At 37.4% G+C, this 25,450-nt stretch overlaps 1 protein-coding gene across 7 annotated transcripts; it reads right to left on the bottom strand.

Moving 5' to 3' along the window:
* Positions 1-191: 191 nt before the first annotated feature.
* LOC135597240 (secretory carrier-associated membrane protein 1-like) lies at positions 192-25,450 on the bottom strand. Of its 7 annotated transcripts, none has more exons than XM_065089938.1 (14): positions 25,312-25,450; positions 24,950-25,209; positions 23,026-23,088; positions 22,200-22,262; positions 21,591-21,624; positions 21,319-21,441; positions 20,665-20,727; positions 20,493-20,586; positions 20,330-20,375; positions 20,172-20,239; positions 19,187-19,235; positions 2,096-2,195; positions 885-950; positions 192-599 (listed from the first exon to the last, which is right to left on the bottom strand). In XM_065089938.1, the coding sequence occupies exons 2-14, from the start codon at positions 25,004-25,006 to the stop codon at positions 421-423; spliced, it is 1,005 nt and encodes a 334-aa protein (XP_064946010.1). In that variant the 5' UTR covers positions 25,007-25,209; positions 25,312-25,450; the 3' UTR covers positions 192-420. The 7 variants fall into 7 exon arrangements, 5 of the variants coding, with proteins under 5 accessions (XP_064946010.1, XP_064946025.1, XP_064946017.1 ...); XR_010481161.1 differs by having other exon boundaries at positions 528-599; positions 1,991-2,195; XM_065089953.1 differs by lacking the exon at positions 2,096-2,195.

Genomic DNA, 25,450 nt, shown 5'->3' with positions numbered 1-25,450 from the left:
ACCAGACCATGAGTAAGCTATACAAAGATTGTAGTTTGACATTGGCCAATTATGTCATCAATTGAAATTAGGACCCATAAAAGACAAGTTTGTGGCTTCCCAATTTTGATAAAGGATCTTTTAGATGCAGTTGCATGGGATGCAAAACTAATTTATGTAAATAGGGGTCAATCAGAAAGGCATCATGCGAATATCTACAAACTATTTTCGATAGCACATCGACCACCGTAACAGGAACAGTCACTGCTGTGGTTGGAAGAAATCAGATGGTTAACACAATCAAGAAGAGGCTTCAAAGAAGCCATAGCAGATACAAACTTCCCCAGTAAATTTTTGGAAAAAGGACAGTGTACTCTAATTAGTGCTCATGCAAGGTAGATGCCTGACAATAATCTGAAGACATGAATGACCAAGAAGAAATCAAGCATGCAAAGCATCAGCTTGATCAAGAGCATTTCTTGCCTTCCAATCAGACAGTGGCCATTGAAACCAAGTGATTCTAAACACAATAATCATATTGCCGCCCTCATAGCACCACGTGCTGCCTCCCGCTTCATTTCTGCAGCCTTTCCGCTCCCTCGGAAGTACATATATACTTTCTGCACAGGATTACAACAAAAGTAAAAATGTGTGAAACATTGTATTCAACAAGAACTGTCCTTTTACAAATTCAAATTTTACTGGATCTCATAAGGCATTCTGATTTCTCATTTGGAAACCAAGGTATTTTTATTCAAAATACTCTATGACTATATTTTATTTAGTATACAAATGATAAGCAAGATTACTGATGACCTCAAACCTTATATAAACATACTTTAATCAATGAAGTAAACACAATTAACTTTAAAAGGAAAGACAACAGAAATTGTCAATTGCCAGACCTGCATGACCCAAACGCTGAGCAGTGCCTCGAGGCAGAACAAGCCAAACCCAACGAAATAGAAAATCTGCAAGTGCAAAAAACAATCTAGCGTCAGATAACACCATAATAGGATATTGACTGAGCAGTGAGAGTGATATATCGTATAACCTTGAATATATTTTTATCACTTCTCTGTTACAATTTTAGTAAGGAGATATAAATGTTCCCCATCAAATCAGACTAGTTATTTCTTGAAAATAAAGTGCTTGCTTGGAGCATCATACTGAATAAAAAAATCTAATTAAAGCAGATGTTTAGCTGCTATGTTACAATAGATGACCATTGAGTAGTGCAGGCATGTGTTCTGGAATGTAGTATGTGGCTAGCATATGTGGAAATATTATGACATTCATCAGTTACATCTATACTCGTTTCTTATAACTTATCACTTGAGTTCTTAAATGAGTATAAAATCATCCTATAATTTTTTATTAGGTCCAAGCATATGTTCAGTCACTAACAATCTAGAGTTGATTGTATTACTCTTAATCTCCATATTAAAGTTAACTTGAATACCTTAATTGAATTGTATATGCAGCTGCATATGCTCCCACATACCATGTATATGCAACGTGGCACTGTGGCCACTTTATCAAGTTGACATGTATAATATTTCTTGCATTACAATTGCAACTTAGGACCTTTAGTCTATACTTCCAAGTGCAACCAAACAACCTGCAGGTTGAACTCCAGAATAGTTACAATTTAGGATCTATTATTTCAAATAATTGCTCCCCTGCAGACCTTTTTTTTTGGCTAGCCCATCTGTGTAAACTAACAATTTAGACTGCTACTGGGGAGACTCGCACAATGTTTTGACTTGGTCAGGCCCAACATGGGCAAAAAATATATGCCCAATCAAAATTCGTTTGACTTAGGTAAAAGCTTCTCTAGCCTGGCCCTGCCCAAATGAAATCAGATTATGCATGTTTAGGTTCATAATGTACACCAATTTATTGTGAGAATTCTTGGGTCTGAACCATGTCATTATACTTTAATATTTTGAATACACGTATGCTATACTTTTGTGCTTAATAATTAGTTTTTGGCTGCCTCAGGCCAAACCTGGCTAGAGATGATGGTAAAGTTGACTCCATCCAGAGCATCTCCTGTATTACATACAACAACCACATATCTCTCCAGTTTCCAGTGTCCCCTCCAACCACCCACCTTGACCATTGTGATCCTTTTCTTCATCCTTCCTTTCGTGCCGCACAACTGCTGTTACCCATCTCAATAACCACAGTATTTTCTTCCATCTTCCCACAATCTTCATTCACCACCAAACACTAGATGAGTGAAACAGCAATTGTGAACAAAGGCAACAAAACAAAACACACAGCAAACTGCAGTTGCAAATGCAAGCAACCAAACAATCAAGAGAATTTTTAAATGCAACACTTCCAATTACATTGAATTTATAGCAGCAGGTATGATGGAAATCAAACTACATTTCGAAGATGTGGAAAAAAAAAAAGGGCCGAACTGAATCACTTTGGATTGATAGTGAACTCGGGTTCAGGTTCAATTGATGTTTTAGGATTGTCATGTGACAATATTCTACATAATTAGCATCTTATTTTCTAGATTGACAATAAAGTAGAAGAAGTAAATAAATAAGAGAGAATATTGCAAGAATCATCATTTTGCAAGAAAGGAAAAGCATTATGCACAAAGAAGGAAGATAATTCTTCAGAATCGTCATCTTGCAAAAGACGGAAGAACATCATACATAAAGAAGTAAGATTATTTTACGAGAATATTTTGGAATCTCATCTTATCAAAAAATGACCCAATACAATGTACTGAATCATCTTGATATGAATTTTATTTTCTTCCTTATTTGTAACTTCCTTTTCTTCCTGTATTTATGGCCTATATAAAGAGGCCAAAGTATTGTAATGGGATCATTAGTATTGGAATGAATATTAGTTTTGTTTTCTCATAAATTGTGTGAGTGGTGCGAGACCACAACTTCCTCCCGATCAAAGTCGGAGGACATGGAGTGAGTCCAAAATTATTCCCTACATTCCTCTCCTCTCCCATACTCAACCATCTTGCAACGAACACCCACAAACCAATCTCTCAACATCCGAATTCAACCAAAAGGATGTCAAAGCACTCCTCGATGATCTTAGTATGTGACTGAACTTCCGCTTTGTTATTTATTGTTTAAATTAATTATTCTATAAATCAGGTTTCTCTCACCTTCTCTCGTGGTTTCCTTTGGAAAGAGACAATATGCTAAGAAAGTTGGAACTTCAAAGGTCCTAGATCCAACTCAGGATGATGATAACTCAAATCATACTAAGACAGATCAAGAGTTAGACTAAGAGCAAAATCATATTTAAAAAAATACCAATCCTAGAAATCACTTAAAACATTTTGAGTATAAGCCCGAAAGAGCATATGAAAGGCCTCATGCTCCACCACTTGCATCATCATGACACATGTACAACTTGGATATGCACGAGAACCACCAAAATCACCTTGGTCATGGTAGACACAATTTTAGGGAGGTTAATGATGACATTAGAAAAATGGTCAAAGTAGAAGCACCCTGCTTCAATGGCAGGTTGGACGCAAGGGTTTTTATTGATTGGTTGTCTGATATGGATGACTACTTCAATTAGTATGATATGTCAAAAGGTCTTCGAGTATGCTTTGCAAAAATGAAATTCATAGGTAAAGCCAAACTCCACTAGACCAATATTGAAAAACGAATTCAACGTTTAGGCCAAACTCCAATAGAATATTAGGATGAAATGAAAGAAAAACTAAAAGAAAAATATATCCTTATATTCTACCAAGAACATTTAATGGATCAACTCCAAACCTTGCATCAAAACAATATGTATGTATTTGAATATATTAATAAGTTTGATGAATTGATGGTTAGATGTGACATTCAAGAGACTAAAGCTTGAAATTAGGAAAGAGTTAATCTTATATGTTATTAACTCTCTGGAACATATATATAATATAGCAGTATCTTAAGGTTCATGTCCCTAGGACGTTCAGTTCCCAAGTTGGAGAGTTTGCCATACATAGGGTCAATGAAAATGATAAGCCTTCTAAAATTTCCAATACAGCCTCCACTCAAAATCGATTTAGTGATCCAACCATTAGACATCCCTAAGACAATAAAGGAAAGATTGTTATCAAACTTTTAAGACAAAGCGACACCTCAACTCGTTGCTTTAATTACCACAAGACAGGACACTTTGCACATCAATGCCCATCAAGAGCCCTTCACATAGGAAATGACTTTGAAAAAAATAAAATACTCGAAAATAAATTAGCTCACATCCCTGAAGAAGTCAATTAAGCTAATGAAAATAACGATGAAACCCTTGCTGTCTTGAGACGTATCTTAACCACACCCAAGGTAGAGGAGGATTGGAGACAAACCAATATTTTTCATACCCACATTAAAGTGGGCGACAAGAGTTGTAAGATAATCATTGATGGGGATAGTAGTGCAAATGTCGTATCCATAGGAACCCTTGAAAGAATGAAACCGAAATTTGAAACACACCGTCAACCCTATAAGGTAGCAAGGGTAAATAAAGTCACCATCCTTGGTAAACAGTGTTGTCTAGTTCCCATTAAGTTTGCAACTTATCAGGGATAGGTTTGGTGTGATGTCCTTCTTATGGAAGTTGCCCATATCCTTTTAGGACGATCATGGCTCTTTGACATGGATGTGAGCCATTTTTGTCATGCCAACACTTATATGTTTAAACATGAGGGAAAGAAAATTATGTTAAACCCATGTAAGCCAATTGAGGTTAATAAAAGCTCAAAAATGCTATAAAAGGATAAACCCTTACATGTATTAAACAAAAAATCTTTTGAATATGAAAACCAACAAGAGAGGATAATTTATGCTCTTATGACCAAAAGGAAGTATAAAGGTCATTGCTTGAAGCGGCCCAAGACCATCCCAAGGAAGTTGACAAGGCTCTTAAAAGAATTTAAACATCTCACCCATGAGGAATTGCCTAATGAATTTCCCTCTTTTAGAGACATTCAAGATACTATTGACTTAGTCCCAAAGTCAACTCTTCCAAACTTGCCACATTATAGTATGAACCCCTTAGAACATACTGAACTAAAAAGACAAGTGGATAAACTCCTACGGAAAGGTTTTATTAGAGAAAGCTTAAGTCCTTGTGCTGCCCCTGCACTATTCACACCTAAAAAGGATAGTTGGGTGTTAGACATTCGAGCCATCAATAAAATCACAATTAAGCATAGGTTTCCCATACCTAGACTTGATTACATGTTAGTTATGATGGTGGAATCAAAATACTTCTCCAAAATTGATCTAAGGAGTGGTTATCATCATATTTGTATTCGTTAAGGAGATGAGTGAAAAATGACCTTTAACAAAGGATGGTTTGTATGAATGGTTAGTGGTGTAGGACAGAGTAGGGAAGTAGAGGAAGAGAGGCGAAGAGGAAGAAAGAGTAGTGTCAAATAAGAGAGGAGAGTAAGAGACTAAAGAAGATGCAGTTCTTTTTATTTAAATATAAATTATTTGCTCCATTGACAATCTCCACTATTTATTGGGGTTTAGGAGCCTTGGTATAATCAATGAAGGCAATGATTCCTAATAGTAATCTCCTAGGGAATTAGTATGACTTCTAGAAATCTAAAATGTGACTTCTAGTATACCTAAATAGTAAATGAGTGCACTTAATACAATAGGAGCCCTTAGAAAGACCAAAAAACTTATCAATTTTTAACGCAACTCTTAGAATTTCTAGACCAACTAATTGATGACTTTTAGTTGATTTCTTTGTCTAGAATAGACTTTTCTGAAATCCATTGTAAAGCTAGATGGTTCTCCATCATTCTCCCCTGGTGGAAAAGAACTCAACCTCGAAGAGTGATATATAAGGTACTAATCCAATAGGTCGTGTGCAAAGTCACGTAACTTCTCCAAAGTATCCACAGTGGCATCAATAGTTGGATGATCATACCTCTTGATAAGAAAGTGTGGAATAATGCTAGTAGCAGTTGTAATAGGCTATCATCAAGAATGGCCTCTATGTCATCACTATGTTGTGCGAGAATTGGTCCTTTAGGAGGATTGTCACCTATAGGAACATTGATAGATAAAAAAGGAGGCTCAAAAATACCATGATATGAAGTTAAATCCTCCATATTGAAAACTAGACTAATATTTAAGTCAAAAAGGCAAATCGAGCATATATGCATTAGAACCCAATTTTTGGATAATAGGGAAAGGACCAATAGCTCGGGCATGCAACTTTTTTTTTAGTTTTAGGGAATCACTCATGACAAATGCAAGCCAAGACATAATTACCAACTTGAAACTCTTGATTTTTATGATGTTCATTGGTAGAAAGTTTGTAACTTTCATTATTTATGATAATTTTACGTCATATTTCAGCATGTAAATCATGAATATGTTGAAAGAAAGTGTTGGTTGGTTCTGATGCACGATAATCAAGTGAAAGAGGTGCAAAGTCAATGAGTGTGCAAGGAGTATAGTTGAGGAAAACTTCAAATAGGCTTTTTTCGATCAAACGATTGATTGAGTTATTGTATGCAAACTCTGTCGTGGGTAACGTTAAGTTCCAATTTCTTGGTTTCACCCCAACTAATCATCTAAAAGAAGATTTCTCAAGGAACAGTTAACAACCTCAGTTTGTCCATTTGTTTGGGGTAAAAGGTTGAAGAGAATTTTAATATTGTGCTAAATAATTTTCATAAAGTTTTTCAAAAGTAGATAACATATTTCACATCCCTATCAAGCACAATGGTCGAGGGCAAGCTATGTAATTTAATCACTTCTCGAAAAAACACTTCAGCAATATGTGAGGCGTCGTTGGTCTTGTTACATGGGATAAAGTGGGCTATCTTTTTAAAATCGATCAACAACTAAAATAGAATCATGGCCACAGGCTATTTTGAATAGTCCAAGGACAATTTAAACTTACATCTTGCTATGGTGAACATGGAATGGGTAATGGGGTGTCTAGGTTAGAATTGTGTTTGCAAGTTTTGATAATTTGATAAATTTGACACTGTGACACTACTCAAGCAACATCTCACTTTAAGGACGGTCAATAAAATCTATCCTTAGCAAATGCAATGGTTTTGTCTTGGCCTAGGTGACCTATTAATCCACACGCGTGTATTTCCCAGATAAGAAAGTCTTGAAGGGAGAATCGAGAAACACACAATCCAGTAGATCAAAAAAGATAACTATCCCTAAGAATGAAGTCCATATGTTTATGATGGTTTCCATCTTGAACTTCTCAATATATATGACTAAAGTTTGAATATTGAGTATACTTTTCTTTTACTCTCGCTTGGATCTATGACCTTGAGACTCATGGTAGACAGGATTGTAGAAATTCAATTAAGGGCGTTAATATTTTTATTTTAAGCGTTAGAACAATGCTCAATTACAAAAGAGTATTTGTTGAGAACCTTGACCAATTTGGCATATTAGGCATTTAACTTCTTTGGGGCATTCAAGTACCTTAAGGTCTGATGGTCAGACAACAAAACAAACTCTTGTAGTAGAAGGTAATATCGCTAATACCTAAGATGTTACAAAATCGCATAGAATTCTTTATCGTATGTAGAATAATTTTGTTTTGCATCATTAAGTTTTTCATTGAAAAAGACAATAGGCTGACCCTTTTGACTTAAAATTCCTCATATCCATATATTAGAGGTATCACAAGTGACCTCAAAGGGTTTACTAAAGTCAGTAAAGGCTTTAGTAGCAGGTAACGTCCAAGAAAACTCACCTTACTTCAGGCAATCAGTAATAGGTATCATGAAGGACCTAAACTCTCTAATGAATCTCTTATAGAAAAAGACTAGTCCATGGAAACTTCGAATCTCACAAAGGGTTTTAGGCTCAGGCTGATCTAAATGACGTAGATCTTTTCTTAATTAGTGGTAACACCTTGGTCAGAAATGATGAAGCCTAGGAATAGGACATGGATTTGAATGAAAGAACACTTTTTCATATTAACATAGAGCTTAGCAACTCGAAGGGTAGTAAGAACCTATCAAGGATGTTCTAAATGATTCTCTCTAGTCTTGTTAAAGATTAAGATATCGTCAAAGTAGACTATAATAAATTTTCTTATGTAGAGTTATAAAACTTGATTCATGAAACGTATGGAAGTACTTGGGGTATTCGATAGACTAACGGGTAAGACTAGCCATTTGTATAGGCCATCTTGAGTTATGAATATTGTTTTTCATTCATCACCAGGTCTAATACAAATTTGGTGGTATCCGCTTCTTAAGTCAAGTTTCGAAAGCTAACTAGATCCAATGAGAAGGTCTAGCATATCCTCAAGTTAAGGAATCTAGAAGCGATATTTGATTCTTATTTATTAATCGCTTGGCTATCGACACATCCTCCAAGACCCATCTTTCTTAGCGGTTAACAAAGCAGGGACAATGCAAAGACTGAGGTTGTGTTGCACAAAGCCTTAGCAAAAAGTTCTTTAACTTGTTTGTTTAACTCGGCTCTCTCCTTAAGATTCATTTTATAATATAAGAGATTAGGGAGCTATGATTTTAGGATAAGGTCAATGACATGTTGAATTTATCGTAAGGATGATAGCTCATTAGGTAATTATGAGGGTATGGCATCAAAAAATTCTTTTAATAAGGATTTAACTTTAGGAGTTAGGTCAGAAATAGTACAAGGGCTAGAAATTTCTCTAGCATTAATAACCACATAAAATTTGTTGTTTAGGCTCTCTATTTTAAAAAATTTAGGATCCAATAAATGAAGTCCCTTGGTGGTAGGGGCTTGTTGTCACGGACTTAGCTGGTTTTGCCAAAGTTGTGCGGCACCCTTGCATGTCCGTATATAAAGATTAGTCTCCCCGAAACCTCCTATAGTCCCTTCGAACCTACAAAAGAGAAAACGGGTTAGAGAAAGCGCCTCACTCGGGATTCATAAGCAAACATTTCAGAAAACACTTCATAACCAATGTAAATTATAAACAGACTTCACAAGCTCTAAATGGTCGCACAACAAAGGATCCAAAATGGTCCACTACAAATCAAAATCTCCTACAAGTGTCCACATGACACAACCTTTATTTACAAGCCTAAAATAGCCACCAGACCCAACTAAATTGGGGTTGTTAAGCCTTCGACCATCCCTCTACATGCTATACAAAGCATGAACAAACCAAAAGACACAGACATACATGAGCATTACATTAAACACATTGTTTACAGTTTTGTCCGTGACATTCTCCCTCACTTATTCCTTCGACATCCTCGTCGAAGCTTACCGACACTACAACTCCTTGCCTTTACTGAGTCTTCAATCTTCCGCTCTAACTATAATGTGCCTCTTGGCTCTCAGCTGCTCTCCGCTGCTGTTGTTGAGTAGTCGAACTTTTGATCCGCCATGCTACTTTAACTCGTCAATGACTCTGACTCTGGTGTATGATTGACTGAGTTGTGTTGATCCCTGTTGGTTCCTGCGGATCCTTCAGATAAAGGAAGAGACCATCCTTACTATGCGCCAATCTCTCAAATGCCTCATGCTGCCTGAATTGGGTGGATGCTTATTGGAACTTTAACGAGTATCGCCTCACAAACTTTTGAAGTTTTAGATCCTTCCTCCACAAAATTTGCCCATCGACTCTTCTTTCACTTAGTTGTCACTTCCAAGTAGATTCGCATCACTTCCACTTTCGATTGGCATTCTGTTGGGAAATGAAGTGGATAATCTACTCTCAGTAGCACTGATCACCATTGGTGAGGATTTGACAATTATTGTCTTCCATTTGGTTTCTTCGAAGGGTCTTTGAACATGTGCAGAGCTCCTCTGCTAGATAAATAAGAGAATTGAGGTATTCGATTTCGCCCATTCTCTTAAAAGTTGAGAAGGCAAAGGTTACTTGACTTCGCCCGCCTCCTCGAGGGTTGTACTCCATGCATCGAGTTGGTTACTGGTCTTCATCTGATCTTTGCTCACACTTCTGAAGCACTTGAAGTATTTGCACTCCTTGCATTGAGTTAGTTACTGTGATTCACCTTCTCAATGCCATCAAACTTTTGGAATGCAGGAAGTTTTCACCCCAACTTAGAGTAAGTCTCTAATAGTTTTGGTCACCTCTGGGATTGTACCGTCTTCTCTATCAACCCTGCCGCTTACTCCACTGAGTAGCAATGATACAACACCGCATACTGCCTACTTTGTTCCTTGGTCTTGCACTCTTGCATTGACCCGAAGTCCTTCACTTTCGGCTATCTTGATGAGAAGCTCGTTGACACCGGTCTTACGAAGTTTCCTGGCCTCTGCCCTTCAGCCTTGTTCCGGTACTTGGAGTTTGCCTCTGCATTCTCCACCTCCTCGACCCCCTTTGACGACCAAGCGCTCTCCCCCCCATGAGAGCAGGGGATCGATGACTCCACGGAAGTCCTGCCTTTGTGATACCATGGCATTGTCATGCCCATAGCCCTACTATCCGTCGCCTCGCATCTGCGTCCCTTTCTTCATAATCGGTAGATTTGCCTCTGTGGTACTATGACACTCCTCCGAGTCCACCTCCATTCTAACCGATGCTTGATTTTTGGGTAGCTAAGTCCCTTTAGACTCGTCGTCGCTTCCTCGCCCCTTTCGACCCTCTACTTCAACACCTCTGTGTTCTTCAAGCAGTTCCCCTTGGTCGATAAAAAGACAGACTGCAACTCCCATGCATGGTCTCTGCCATTATGTTGCAGGGTTTACACCGATTCTGTTCTCCTTAGCTTCTTTGGTAATAACGTTCGCTTACTCGGCCTTATCCTCTAACTTGCCGGGCTCCCTTAAGCGAATATGAGGTCTGAAGTAGTCTAACTCTCCAGCCGCTCCAATCATACCTCTGCATGATCAAATCCCTCCCATGGAACTCACTGGTACCTGCATTCGAACTTTTCCCTCGTTAGTACACAGCCCCCCATATGCTGATGACCAAGGCTTTCATCCGATGCAAAATTCGATGCACGCACGGAAGACCCGCCTCTACGGTACCATGACCTTCACTCCTTGAATTTATAGCCCTTTTTGTCGTCGCGTTGTTCACCGAAGTAGAGCTCCCAATAGCTCCCGATCATACTTCCATATGATATAGTCCCTCACGAGACTATATTCATGTATATTGCATTGCCATGAACTGTTCCACCACGATTCGCTGCACCATGTCGCCTCCTGGTGACATCTCCATTGCATTCTAATTCTTGTGGGATGAACTCGGATTATGATCCCTCCATGCGTGGCCTCTGCCAACACATTGCAAGGCCTCTTCCACTTTCAATTGTGTTTACTCCTTTGGCAATCGACCTTTGTCCACCCGCTCTTGGGTCACACATAGACAAAGCACCGCTCTAAGACAGTCCATTGCCTAGTAGCTCCCGAAGTCCACCGACTTTGCTGAAATTGGTGCACCATTGTCTGGATCCTGGGCCTCTACCCCTACCAACACAATCTCTGCTGCGCACAACTCCCTTCATGTCAATTTAAATAGCAGCACTATAGCATATTCTTCAAGAGTACCCTCATCCGCATCCTCTTGCCCCGTGCCAAGGCCTTCTGAACCCAACTTCACCTCCGCAAGTTGAGTCGCCTCAGTTCCTCCGTCAAATGCTTCTATGAGGTATGATACATGTGCCTCGAAGCTCCCTTTGTCTTTGGCACCATGCAAGATGAGCCCGCTCCATCATAATGAAGGACCCATGGAACGACATGATCCCGCTCTTGCCTCTACAAGAGTTCATGTCCTTGACCTCTGTCCAAGGAAAGCTCTGTGCCTTCGCTCTATGTTCCATCTTCTATACTGGCTCCCTTCATGCGGCTTAGGTACTTCGCCAAGTTACACCCAAGTTGCTTCGCTCCTCATTTTGCATTGAGTTGATGGTAGCCCTCGCGCCCACCATTCCACGAGTCAGCCCTTCGTTGAGTCTGATCTCCATATCGATTCCAAGTGTGTTTTCATTTGTATTGCCTTGGATCGCTCCCCCACTTGATTCCGCAATGCATTCCCTAATACATTATCTCAAGCGAGATCATGCGACGACTCCTCGCCACTCGCTCGATCCGTTGAGCTTTATGAAGTTATTTTGAGGTACTCCTCCTCAACATGTGCGGTCCATTGCACATGGTTCTCCCTCTATAGAGCCAAAACTTATCACTCCTGGATATCTGTCCTGTTGGAGCAACTTCTCTCATCGCTTCCTTCACTTTGAAAGTTTCAGAGACCCCATCCCCTTGGACTACTCCGCCTTGCTGAACAAACTGTGCTTCGTTCTGCCTCTCGCAAACGCATTTGCTAGATTGTGACTCCACGTCAATACAACCCATTACTGCACCCCTTAAGGCCTAGCAACATGCTGAACTTGCTGCATACTTCAGCCTACTATAGACGTATCCTTCTCATGCTGAAGAGAAAGTTTCAATGCTCCATGGCACCGAGTTTCGGTCGCCTTGGGATGGCCACGAACATTCTATCGTTCGCATAGAAGCCTTTGCATGAGTATCAAATTCTTCAAGTTAGCAATTGCCCTCACCTTTGTGAGCTTTGCATAACTCTTTCGATCGTTGAACAACCCATTCCACCTTACACGGTCTCATCTTTTATCAAGCGCCTCGCTTGCCTTGAGCACCATCAAGTATGGTTGTTAATGTTGAGCCATAACTCAAACTCAGCCATCTCAACCTTTGTGCGCTACGCATTCTTCCCAGCTTGCTTGTCCTCATGGTGCCTCTTGCGCGAAGGGTTAGTCATTCCTCTAAATGTCAATCTCATATGCCCGCTCCTTTGAGTGACTCCTTTTCCCTGCATCTCCATGTTCGCTTTCCCCCAAATAGTCGTGCGTGCTGGCTGCCCTCAACGCAACCCCGCTAGGTCCCCCATGTTGGCATGCCAAGTGTTTCTATGAGTGCTTGTCCCGCTCTAATACCATATGTCACGGACTTAGCTGGTTTTGCCTAAGTCGTGCGACACCCTTGCATATCCGTATACAAAGGTCAGCCTCCCTGAAACCTTCCATGGTCTCTTAGGACCTACAAAAGAGAAAACGAGTTAGAGAAAGCGCCTCACTCGGGATCCACAAGCAAACATTTCAGAAAACACTTCATAACCAATGCAAATTACAAACAAACTTCACAAGCTCTAAACGGTCGCACAACAAAGGATCCAAAATAGTCCACTATAGACAGAAATCTCTCATAAGTGTCCACATGACACAACCTTTATTTACAAGCCTAAAATGGCCACCAAACCTCTCTACATGCTGTGCAAAGTATAAACAAACCAAAAGACACGAGCATACATGAGCATTACATTAAACACCTTGTTTATAGTTTTGTTCGTGACATTGTGGAAGAGACTTGGGAGTTCCTAATTTATCCTTTTATGATGATTTGTTGGTCGTAGGATGATGCATTTGTATAGAAAGGCATGTGTTTGCTCTTCTATGATTGATAACATCAATGTCATATAACCAAGGCTAACTTAAAAGAATGTGGGCAATGTTTAGTGGTAGGACATCACAGCAAGTCTTGTCTTGGTAATTGTCCATTTTGATTAGCACTAGGCATCTCTCGGTCATAGGTAGAGTGGTTTTGTGAATGTAGGTTACTTTGAATACGGTCGAATGTGACTACTTTAAGGTTTAGTCTCTTGATCACATTACTTTTGGTAGATTGGAAAATAGTTCTATTATCGAGAGACTAAGAAGATGCTCGATGAATTGGATAAAGTTTGATGTACTTTTCAATCTCAAGGGCTTATCAGGAAACTTTCTCCACAGTGTTGAGGAAACTAAGAGAGACTTTCTGTTAGATGTCAAATCTCAACACATTAACAAATCTTCGGACAGTGATGATTTGATCATCTTTTATTTCACACCTAATTAAAAGTTCCACAAATCGGGCCAAATACTTTGTTACACTTGAATTTAACTGTTTAAGGTTTAACAATTGTTCAACCAGTTGGCTTCGAAAGTAGGTTAAATATTTTTCTTTTTTGTTTCATAACTTTCCATTGAGTGATAGGAGGCTCTTAATGACATTCTAGACTACATTGGACATATTGCCAATATTTCATAACGAACTTTACTAGTTTTATTTTTGCAAATCATACACGTTCAATATCAATCATTCCATACTACTCAAAGCAATTTTCCATGCTATCTAACCAGTCAACAAATACATTTCAATCAAACCTATCATCAAAGTCTGACATATCCACTTTGACTTTTCTAATTATTTCTCCTAGATTATCAGCAAACCAAACTTGTTGGACCATAGGTTTACGAATTTCTAGTAGGTTCCCTGAAATCATTATGATTGTGAATAGATGCCCTATAGGTGAACCTAGAATTTATTTGAATTGGGATTTGGGGAGTAGGTAAAATTTCTTGATTTAAAGCTATGGTTTGTGGAGGATAGATATGTTGCCTAACTGACTCATTAATCTCCTCATTCATGGGTCATTTATAAGGTGTTGGAGAGCTCTTACGACTTGGGTCATTTGATCATATGATTGGTTCAACATTGTGCCATAATTTGCTAGCTCGGTCCTAAGGGTATCTACCTCACTCTATTGATTTAGGGATTCATTGAGATTGATTTGGTTTGCACCTCGCCAAGTTATGATTCTAATGTTGTCAACAAATTTCCTTTTGATAATAAGGTTGTTAATTGTTGCAATGCATAAGATAGAATTGCAATGCTTATAAAATGGTTTTCTCACTTTTTTTTTTACTTTTGTTTTATTTTTTTAGATAATTTTCAAGGATTCAAATTTTAGTGGTATTGTAGTTGTAGCTAAAGGGGAGCGAGAGGGTGATAAATAGAAAAAAAGGAGAAAATGAGGGGATAAGAGATGATAACCATGATCTAATAAAATATATGATTTTTCTTTCTAACAAAAAATATTAGTAAAGTTTTCAAAATTTACCTGGTACTGAGAGTTATGTGGTCCACCAATTTTGCAGAGACAGTCGTCTCAAAGTCCAACTCCACACGCAAGGGGTTGATGTTTAAGGTGCAAGGATCATTGAGTGTTGATCAAAGCTTTTGCTACTAGTTAAAACCTAATGGGGCATAGGGCAGGTTTATTGATGGCTTTGATACCAAAACTGGTGTAGATCAGAGCAAGGAAGTAGAGAGGAAGAGAGCGGAAGAGAAAGAAAGAGAAGTGTGAGATAAGAGGAGAGTAATAGACTATAGAGTTTGCAATTCTTTTTATTTAAATATGAAGTGTTTGATCCATTGATAAGCTCCACTATTTATAGGGGCTTAGGAGCCTTGATACAATCAATGAAGGTAATGATTCCCAAGAGTAATCCCCTAGGGAGTTAATATGCCTTTTAGGAATCCAAAATATGATTTCTTGGATGCCTAAATAGTAAATGAGTGCACTTAATACAAAAGTACACTAAATATAAAAAGACTCCCCGGAAAGATCAAAAGACTTTTCAATTTTCAATACAACTCTTAGAATTTCTAGACCAACTAATTGATAATTTTTTAATGATTTCATTACATAGAATAATTTTTTCTGAAATCCTTTGTAAATTTAAATGATTCTCCATCAGTTAGTCATGCCTTTTGATTTTTCAAATGCACCTAGCACATTTATGAGGGTTATGACACGATTACTTTGTCCTTTCATTGGCCATTTTCTTGTCGTCTATTTTGATGACATTCTCATCTATAGTAAAGCCAAGGATGAACATCTCCTTCACCTTCACCTACTTCTTAAGGCCATTTATAAGGAAAAACTTTATATTAATTTAAAGTCTACAATCACATGCCATTTTTCTTGGCTTTCTTGTCTTCTTTGAGGGAGTTGCGGTTGACCCTGAAAAGGTTAAGGCTATCGAAGATTGGCCTACCCCTATAAGCATTCATGAAGTTAGGAGTTTTCATGGCCTAGCTACCTTTTATCATAGGTTCATTCAGTCCTTTAGCACCATCATAACCCCTATTACAAACTGTGTGAAGAAGGGTAAATTTAAATAGACCACAGCAGCCTTTGACGAGATAAAAGAAAGAATGACACAAGCACCTGTTTTACAACTTCCAGATTTCTCGAAAACCTTTGAGGTTTCTTGTGATGTCTCAGGAGTAGGAATAGGTGGTGCGTTAAGTCAAGGACATCCTATATCATGTTTTAGCGAAAAATTAAATAAAGTCCAATAAAAATATTCCACCTATGATAAGGAGTTTTATGTGGTTGTCCAAGCCTTGAGGTATTAGCACATTACTTGTCGCCAAATGAATTCATCCTATATTCAGATCACCAAGTCCTATGATACATTCAATCACAAAGAAAATTAGGGTTGCGACATATTAAATGGGTTGAGTTCCTCCAAGAATATACATTTGTCCTTAAGTACCAACCAGGGATTGAAAACAAAGCTGCCGATGCACTTAGTCGAATGACACTTGTCTTATACTCTATGACCAGTGTAGTGACTGGATTTGAATATATACGAGATGAGTATATGTCTTGTCCAGATTTTGTAAAGACCTATAAAACATTATTAGAAGAATCAAGATTAGACAACACACAGTTTACCATCCATGACGGATTCTTATTTAAGGATGTTTGTTTGTGTATGCCCAATGGTTCTCTTAGAGACTTCATTGTTTGGGAAATACATATTGGAGGAGTTGTAGGACATTTTGATCGAGATAAAAACATTGTCACGGTTGAGGATAGATTCTTTTGGTCTAGCCTCAAGAGATATGTGGCTCGCATCATATCTCAATGTTGTACCTATCAATTGGCTAAAGGAAGAAGATATAACACAGGACTTTATACACCTTTTCCTGTAGCTCATACCCCTTAGAAGGACCTTAGTATGGATTTTGTCATTGGGTTAACACAAACCATCAGAGATCATGATTTCATTTTTTTTTTGGTGGATCGATTTAGCAAAGATGACACACTTTTTACCATGTAAGAAAACTACTAATACTTCACATGTAGCCAGGTTGTTCATGAAAGAACTTAGGTTGCATGGTCTACCAAAAGACCATTGTTTCTGATAGGGATGTGAAATTCACAAGTTGTTTTTAGAAAATCTTATCGAAAATCTTGAACACAAATTACAATTCTCTTTCACATATCACCCATAAACCGATGGGCAAATTGAAGTAGTTAACAGGAGTCTACGTAACCTTTTGCGTTGTCTTGTTGGTGATCATGTGTCCACATGGGACTTAGTATTCCCTTTTGCTGAGTTTGCATATAATAGTTCTGTCAACAGTTCTACTGGTCTTACCCCTTTTGAGGTTGTCAATGGACATCAACCTCGAAAGCCTATTGATCTATTCTTATCCTCCATAAGCTAGACCTAGTGAACTTGCTGAATCCTTTGCTAAACAGCTCCAAGACCTATATACCGAAATTCATAGAACGATTAATTTAAGCAATGAATTATACAAGTCTATTGTAGATGTTCATCATAGGTCACAATAATTCAAGGAGGGAGACATGGTAACGACGAGAGTTCGACCCAAGAGATATCCATGAGGAACCCTGAAAAAGTTTCATGCCAAAAACTCTGGTCCTTACAAAATCATACGAAATATCAGCTCCAAAACCTAGGAACTTGACCTTTCACCAGATCTTGGTATTACACGAGTTATCAATATTAAAGATTTAGAAATACTCTGGACTTAACTAAACATATAACATTTTACAGATCTCAATAACAGCAAAACATCCATGTAGCCGACCCCAAATAGTTAGGACTTACGGCTTTGTTATTGTTGTTGTATCAATATTGAAGATTTCACACCATACAAGGAACTACAAGATAATACTCCACCTTACTTCCTTATCACCTTCTACCTTATCACCTCCACAACCTATAATGTTTTTCTCACCTATACCCACTTATAAGAGGAGAAAAGAGGAAATATAGGATATTCTGGACAACCAACAAGTCTCCACTCGTAACGAGAGATATAAGAGATTCCTTGTCAAATAAAAAGGACAATGAGACTCAGATTGCACATAGATCACGAAAGAAGAACTCCAAATCAACCCTGAACTCTATGATCAGTATTGCCTCATCAATTCTTCGGAGATGAATGCTTTCAAGTCAGGAAGAGTTGATGGAAATCAAACTATATTTCGAAAACGTGTAAAGAAAAAGTGTCAAACCAAATCACCTTGGATTGATAGTGAACTCGGGTTCGGGTTCAATTGATGTTTCAAGATTGCCACGTGGTAACATCCTACACAATTATCATCTTATTTTCTAGATTAATAATAAAGTAGAAGAAGGAAATAAATAAGAGAGAATATTGCAAGAATCATCATCTTGCAAGAAATGAAGAGCATTATGCACAAAGAAGGAAGATAATTCTATAGAATCATACTCTTGCATAAAAAGGAAGAACATCATGCACATAGAAGGAAAATTATTTCACGAGAATATTTTAGAATCCTCTATCTTCTCAAAAGATGATCCAATACAATGTACTGAATCATCTTGATATGATTTTTATTTTATTTCTTATTTGTAACTTCCTTTTCTTTTTGTATTTGTGGCCTATATAAGGAGGCCAAAGTATTGTATTAGGATCATTAATATTGGAATGCATATTAGTTTTGTTTTCCCACAAATTATGTGAGTGGTGCGAAGCAACAACTTCACCCCGATCAAGTCAGAGGACTTGGAGCGAGTCCAAGATTATCCCCCTGCATTCCTCTCCTTTCCCATCCTTAACCATCTTGCAACGAAGACCCACAAACCAATCTCTCAATTCTCAACATCCGAAGTCAACCAAAAGGGTGTCAAAGCGCTCCTCTTTGATTATCTTGGTATGTGATTGAACTTTCGCTTTGTGTTTTGTTGCTTAAATTACTTATTCTATAAATCAGGTTTCTCTCACCTTCTCTCTCTGTTTTAGCCTTTTATTTATTTATTGCCCACCCAACCATCTTTATCTTCATATTAAGCATCCCTTTAGGGATGTCCTACGTCAAGGTACCTCTATTTTCAGGTAACCAAATAGGCCCTTAATACTTGGGTTGAATCTAGATATCTCTATCCAGTTATGCCCAAGTACCTCTACTAGATTTTAATTGAACTCCATAACATAACAAGCTTATTCAATCAGCAATATTCAGACAGCAATATTTCAGCACAAATGTTCATGTCTATAAAGTAATTTCAAGAATCTAGAGCAAGATTATAACACATTTTTCCAAGTAACCTATAACTCACCCCAACCAAAACCTTACTGCTGATAAGATCCACTGCTGGCAGAATACCTCTGCAACAGGAAACATGTAAAAGAAACCAATTAGCAGACAACAATATTTAAGTTTATTTGTTTGGCATAGGAAATAAGTTTTATTGTCAGCATTCAATGAAACAATAACAAGTGGATCTATTTTTTCATATGTACTGATTCTTCCTATTGTCTACAGAACTAAGACAAATAAACACATTTTATTGATAAGCTTAGACTATAACTTTAAATTACTATAATAACAATAAATTACATAAGTGCTTCTAGAGATACTAGGCAGCCCAGATAGAGAAAACAATCTAAATTTATTTTACACAAACCAATGGAACCCAACACATGTCCAACAAAGTGATAATAATATTGAATGTTACTACTAAGTGGGAAGAAGTCACAAGTATCCTATTAAGAGGTAAGTCTTTTCCACTAACCTCTGCAAACAAATGCTAATATGATGTTATACAACCCTACCCACCAATACTGATGTCATGCTAGCTAAAAATTCTCTTCTACTGGAACCATTTTGTGGAGGCTATAACTCCCCCATTTGTGAAACTTCAAGTGACATAGAAGGCCTTAGATTTATGCACAAACTACCATCTAATGACTCCAAAAATATCACAAGTCTCCATTAATTTCTCCTACAATTCAAGCAGTCTTGCAACAAATTCATTAGAATTACAAGCTAACACTCTTATAAGAATTGAAGAAGATAAAATTGAATATGCATTCTTTGAAGTCGTATCATAAACATGATCTCTCAAGCAATGTTTGAAAGTTCAAAAGTTGATATTCCAACATACTAATCCTCATTTATTTTCTCAAAGTAAAAGAAATCAAATTTACATTTGTATATCAGATTTAAAAAATGTATCAAACGAAGTTAGCTGTAGCCTACCTCCATCAGAATTTATTGCTTTCACTATTTACCATCTATTAAACATAAAAAGAAAAACTTACGTTAAAGATTTTCCCTTGAAAATAATTGGAGGAGCGACAGCAGAATATATGACAAAAATAATGTGAAGCTGCAATGTAGATAACAGAGTCACTTGGAGAATATTTATTTGCCATAGAACATTACCTTAAGCATAGATATAAACCACCAAAGCACATACCAAGTAAAACAGGAAAAACCATCCAAAATTCAAAGCACTCTCAGTCCTATAAAACATCACAGTGCCATGGAAAATATAATGTCATAAACTTAATAATAAGTTTGTATCTGGCAGATTCTAAGGTCACAGATCTTCATAAACAGATTGCAACAAGAGTCTGTACCTCATGGCACGATAAAGAGGCCGATACCACAAAAAATATGCACCTGGGACACCAGAGATGAAGTAGATGATTGCAAGGAACCAGATCTTGACACCTAGAAATAAGAAGAAAGTAAAATAAGTTTCAGTTCTGGTATGATGAAATTGACATCCAAGAAAGATCCTTCGAATACCTTCCCCTTTAATCCATGCTGTTGTAACTGCTATGACATTCCAAAAGAGGCATGCTGTCAAGCCTGCCAAAAACCCAAGAGAAACAATATTATATTTTGTTTCACAAACACCTATAGTTCAATAGTTATTCTACTAGAATTATGCATTCCATATAGATCTTGCAAATTATACATGATGATTCATAAAACTATTTGACTAAGAATGTATACCGAAAATGTTACACCATTCTGTATATATGATGTAAAAAGCTAATTTTGGTTTCACCTTTTTAGGATTCATATTACCTATCAGCAGAAGAAACTGCTTCTTAACCCAAAAATGAACTACATGCAGCATAATGCATATACATTTCACATCCATGAATTATGCATAACTGTCTTTGTAAAAAGATGTAAATGCATCATGCACCGTGATGTTAAAAGTAGACCAAAATAAAATGACAGTCCAGAGAGTTACTGTCATGATAGTAAAATAAACTTTCATATAGTGGAACACTAACTAATATGATCCTCTCTTGTGTCCTTAATTTTGTTACAACACTAATAAAGATACAAAATTAACATGTTTTGAGCAAGGAAAACAAGAAGGCATCGAGAACCTTAAACATCAGAGGGGAACATCGACAATGATAAGAAATAAGAGTCTGAACATACCTAACAATGAAGCAAATGCAAGATACTGCAATCTTTGCAAGTGGATGGGTATCTCACTTGCAATATCATGATGAATAATAGGAAAAAAAGGTGGCCAATTTTTCTCATCCATAACAACGCCAGCTGTAGAGAGGAAATACACATGAGGGAATCAGATTAATAGCAAATAAAAATAAACTTGTCTTTTTCTTAAAAGAGCAAGTTTACTTTCTTAAAGTTCAATGTTAAAAGAAGTATTAACAATTTGTTTTAAGAAAACAAAGAGAAGTCACCTTGTGCTGCAGCCTGTTCTTTACGTTTCAGTTCCTGTTTACCCCACAAATAAACAAAAACAAACAGAAAGCACATATCAACAAATAAAATAAAAAAAACATTCAGATCAACAGTAAACACTAAAAGTAAACATTTGCATGTAATTTCATGCATATGTTGTTTACATTGCTAAATCATTAGTTAATCTATATTTTTGTATTTAAATCAGTTATATTTTTGTAAAATAGAGCTTGCAAATCCAATTGCACATCTAGCCACATATTGCAAAAGCATTATGTCATCACCAATCACCTACCCCAAGTCCATTTTTTTTAAATCTTGTACACAATAGATCTTATAAATATAGCAAAAGCTTATAAAGCAAATAAAGTTAGTTTTGTTGTAAAGCATGCCACATAGTGTTCAATATGCTTGAGAACCAAGATCTTGTGTTATGGTTGGCTCACAAATGAAGCATACACACGAAATTTACAGAAAAGAATATACCATATCTCCTGTTATTTAGTCTCAACTATCTGAAAAACTTTGGCACAGGAAAAGCAAAAAATGAAATTCCAAGGCTAAGAAATGACTTAGGTGGTTTATGAGCACTCAACTCAAGGGCATACCTTTTCCCTCTTATCTAATTCAGCCTCCTTGGCTTGTAATTCTCTTTCCTTTTTCTTCAAATCCTGCATTAAACAGATAAAACATAAACTCTGGAAATATCAGTACCCACACTGCATATGATGCAACCAAAGTTACTCAGTTGAGATAATTGGTTAGAGAATGATGCTATCACTAATCCAAATTTTGCACAAGAAAAATAAGGTTCATTAATTGATTGTGTTCCTTAGATGCCAGTTCTGAAAATAGCTGTTCAGAAGTCCCTGAAACATATATAATGGCAGGTCTGCTGGTATAAGACCCAAACCAATAAAGAATAGTATGATTGCTGTAGCAACAGAAAACAGAGAGCAAGGAAGGCAGAAAAGAGGTGAGATAGAAAAAAAAAAAAAGGCAAAGTAAAAAAGAGTGAAAGAGAAGAAATCATAGCAATAAGGATAAGCCCTCTAAACTGGTCAGATCTCTCATGATCCTTATAATTCAGGTCATATTGGGCCAACCTAAAAGGAATGCAAATCAGACATATTGTTTTATGATTCCCACTCAGGTGTCCTTCCTTCTAAGATTATTTTGAGTCGTGTTAAGGATTCATTTTATTTTTTAAGGAATAAATCTTCCATACAGAAAAATCATGATTTCAGCAGTCATTACTTAAATAGGACTCTTAATCAAGTCTAGTGACAGACCTTAAAATCATAAAAGAACAACAGAATATTCAAAATAATTGGAAACAAGATCTTAAGACTAATGCTATGTAGAACTAGACCAATAACCTCGAGTCAACCTTGGTTGTATCACTGTAAGGATAGGTTTATGAAGTACACGTACTGCTGAACTTAGTGGACCTCCTCCATAATTTGATCCAGCTACTTTTCCACGTCTTCCAGTTTCCTGCCATAAATAATGTATGATACTGAAGGCATATCAGATACAATAGAACAAACTAAAAGTAAAAAACACTTATCTTCAAAGAAACAAATGGGACACTAAGCTAGATATTAATTAATAAATTCTCCCATAAGAAAATAAACTTGCTTCTAGAATTAGGTATTTTTTCTGTTTAAAATTAACAATCTTAAAAGAATGCTTGAATTTTTATGGCCATTATCATGCGGAGAAAATTAGAAGTTCCATCTTTCGGTAGAATGGCATCCAACGATATGCATTAAGCAACTTGCAATTGTCATTGAAAGCATGGTCATAACTAAAAAAATGAAATAAGAATATGGGTCAATACTGCATAGACAAACAAGCGGTGCAACACTTAGTGAACTGATGAAGAAGAAAAAGCTACAACTATTACAAACAAGGTTTTAAATGTCGGTTAGACTGGTACATACCAACCGGTAAATACGGGTCTGACTAAGGACCAATGTTGGAATACATAGCTCAGTCCCGGTTGATATTCAATTTTTATTTATTTTCATCGGTACCAAGGGGTATAAGGTGTCAAAACCAATATCAGACCGAGATTTTTAAACTTTTATTCTTATATGATTGATTCACAATGCAAGCTAATTTCCAGAAATTATAATGTGAAACTATCACTCATGAATATAGTTAGGAACTCCCAGAGATTAATGCCAATGAGCAAGTACGCTAGAAGACACACATTAAGAGCCATCAGTATGCATCTTATAATCACCAGACAATTGTGAAGATGAGGATAATGATGCTAAATATTTAAGCAGTATGAACTCTAGCCGAACAGCTATATTTTTGCTGCCAACCAGAGACCAGCAACCGAACATCTGCATTACATGTTGAGTTTCAGCCTAGCTTTACATTGTTAAAGGGCAATATTTTTGACAAATGGCAGCTGCCAGACTCAATTTAAAACAACATTCCGAAAGAAAATTCAACACAAGAACGTAAGAACAGGGGTACCTCGACTAGTAACTCAAAACATCATTTAATGGTCAAAACAAATTCATCATAAGTTTTCAATTAGTGCAACTGAAGAAGACTGTCCAGCAACGAACCATATACCAGAATTCCTCATAGCTAAGCATCAACTAGTTTTGGGCAATATCAAGATCATAAAATTTACTAAAAGTCGCTGAAACAAAAGTATAATATACTGAATAATTCCTTAATGACTTTGATTTGTGGTATTGACATCAAATCATGTCATGTGAAGATGAAAAAGTGACCGAAGAAGCAAGGTTCCCGAACTACCATATGTCCCAAATTTTGTCCTAGTCCAAATGATACCCAAGATCTACTTTTTGGGTTTCATCATAGTAATACGAATACTTACGGGTCAATTAAGCTTGGGCCAGCCAAATGTGCTTTTAGGGTAGAATAAGACCAGGGTGGTCTAGGACTGATCGCACGCAAGTTTGGCAGGGCATATCCCAATTCTATGCAAATATTTTAGAAGTCAATATTGCTGGAATTCAGTCAGAGCCTTCAGAATCCAAGTCCATAAAGAGAAGGTTGCGACAACCTGGCTAGGTTTTGCGAGGTCAGAATACAGTACAAAACAATGCTGAGTAAGCCCTCATTTTAGTACCCATTGAAACCTACAAAAGAAGTAGTCTTTCAGAACCCGAATGACACGGCCGAAATCAGAAGCAGCAAGCAATCGTCCAAACTTAGAAGGGAAGAAAGCAATAGGTAACAATCTGGCGCCATAATTTAGAAGATGAACCAAATTAACCAGGCCTACTACATTCGTTGATCACTAGAAAGCCCCGAGTAAAAAATAAGTGGAATGGGAACAGGAAAATGGGGAGATCGGCCAACTCACCGCGAAGGGATTAACGTCTTCTTCCTGGAAGGGATCGCTGTCATAACGCCCCGCCATCAGATCCTAACAGTAGAGAGAGCGGGGGGGAGTCGAACGGTGACTGGGGCGGAAGAAGGGCAACTTTTGTTGGGTGTAATCCTTCTTCGGTTAATTCGCACGGGTTCCATTTCCTCGTTCTTCTCGAATCAAATCTCAGCCATTCATTGATGGGTACGGAAACGGTGATATCAAGCGCAAAGGTACAAAATGCGGCACGTTGCCTGCGATTAAGGTTGCATTTCAATTGTAAATGCAGTTTGTGCCTTCGCATCCAGATCAGCGTACAAAGTTCTCAGTCATGATCGCTCTAAAGACCAGCATACCTTGAAGACTGCACTGCGCACCGGAGGCCTTCTTTGCCCTGCCGGTCGGTTAATTCCAGCAATTAGGCGGAGCTGTCCATCATCATTCATCGTCTCCGCTCCAGATATGTTATGCCTGCTTGCAAGAGACCTGTTGTAC

This window comes from Musa acuminata, chromosome BXJ1-2, assembly GCF_036884655.1.
Source record: "Musa acuminata AAA Group cultivar baxijiao chromosome BXJ1-2, Cavendish_Baxijiao_AAA, whole genome shotgun sequence".
NCBI lineage: Eukaryota > Viridiplantae > Streptophyta > Magnoliopsida > Zingiberales > Musaceae > Musa > Musa acuminata.
Note: the sequence above shows the minus strand (reverse complement) of the source record. Positions and strands in the feature narration are given on the sequence as shown.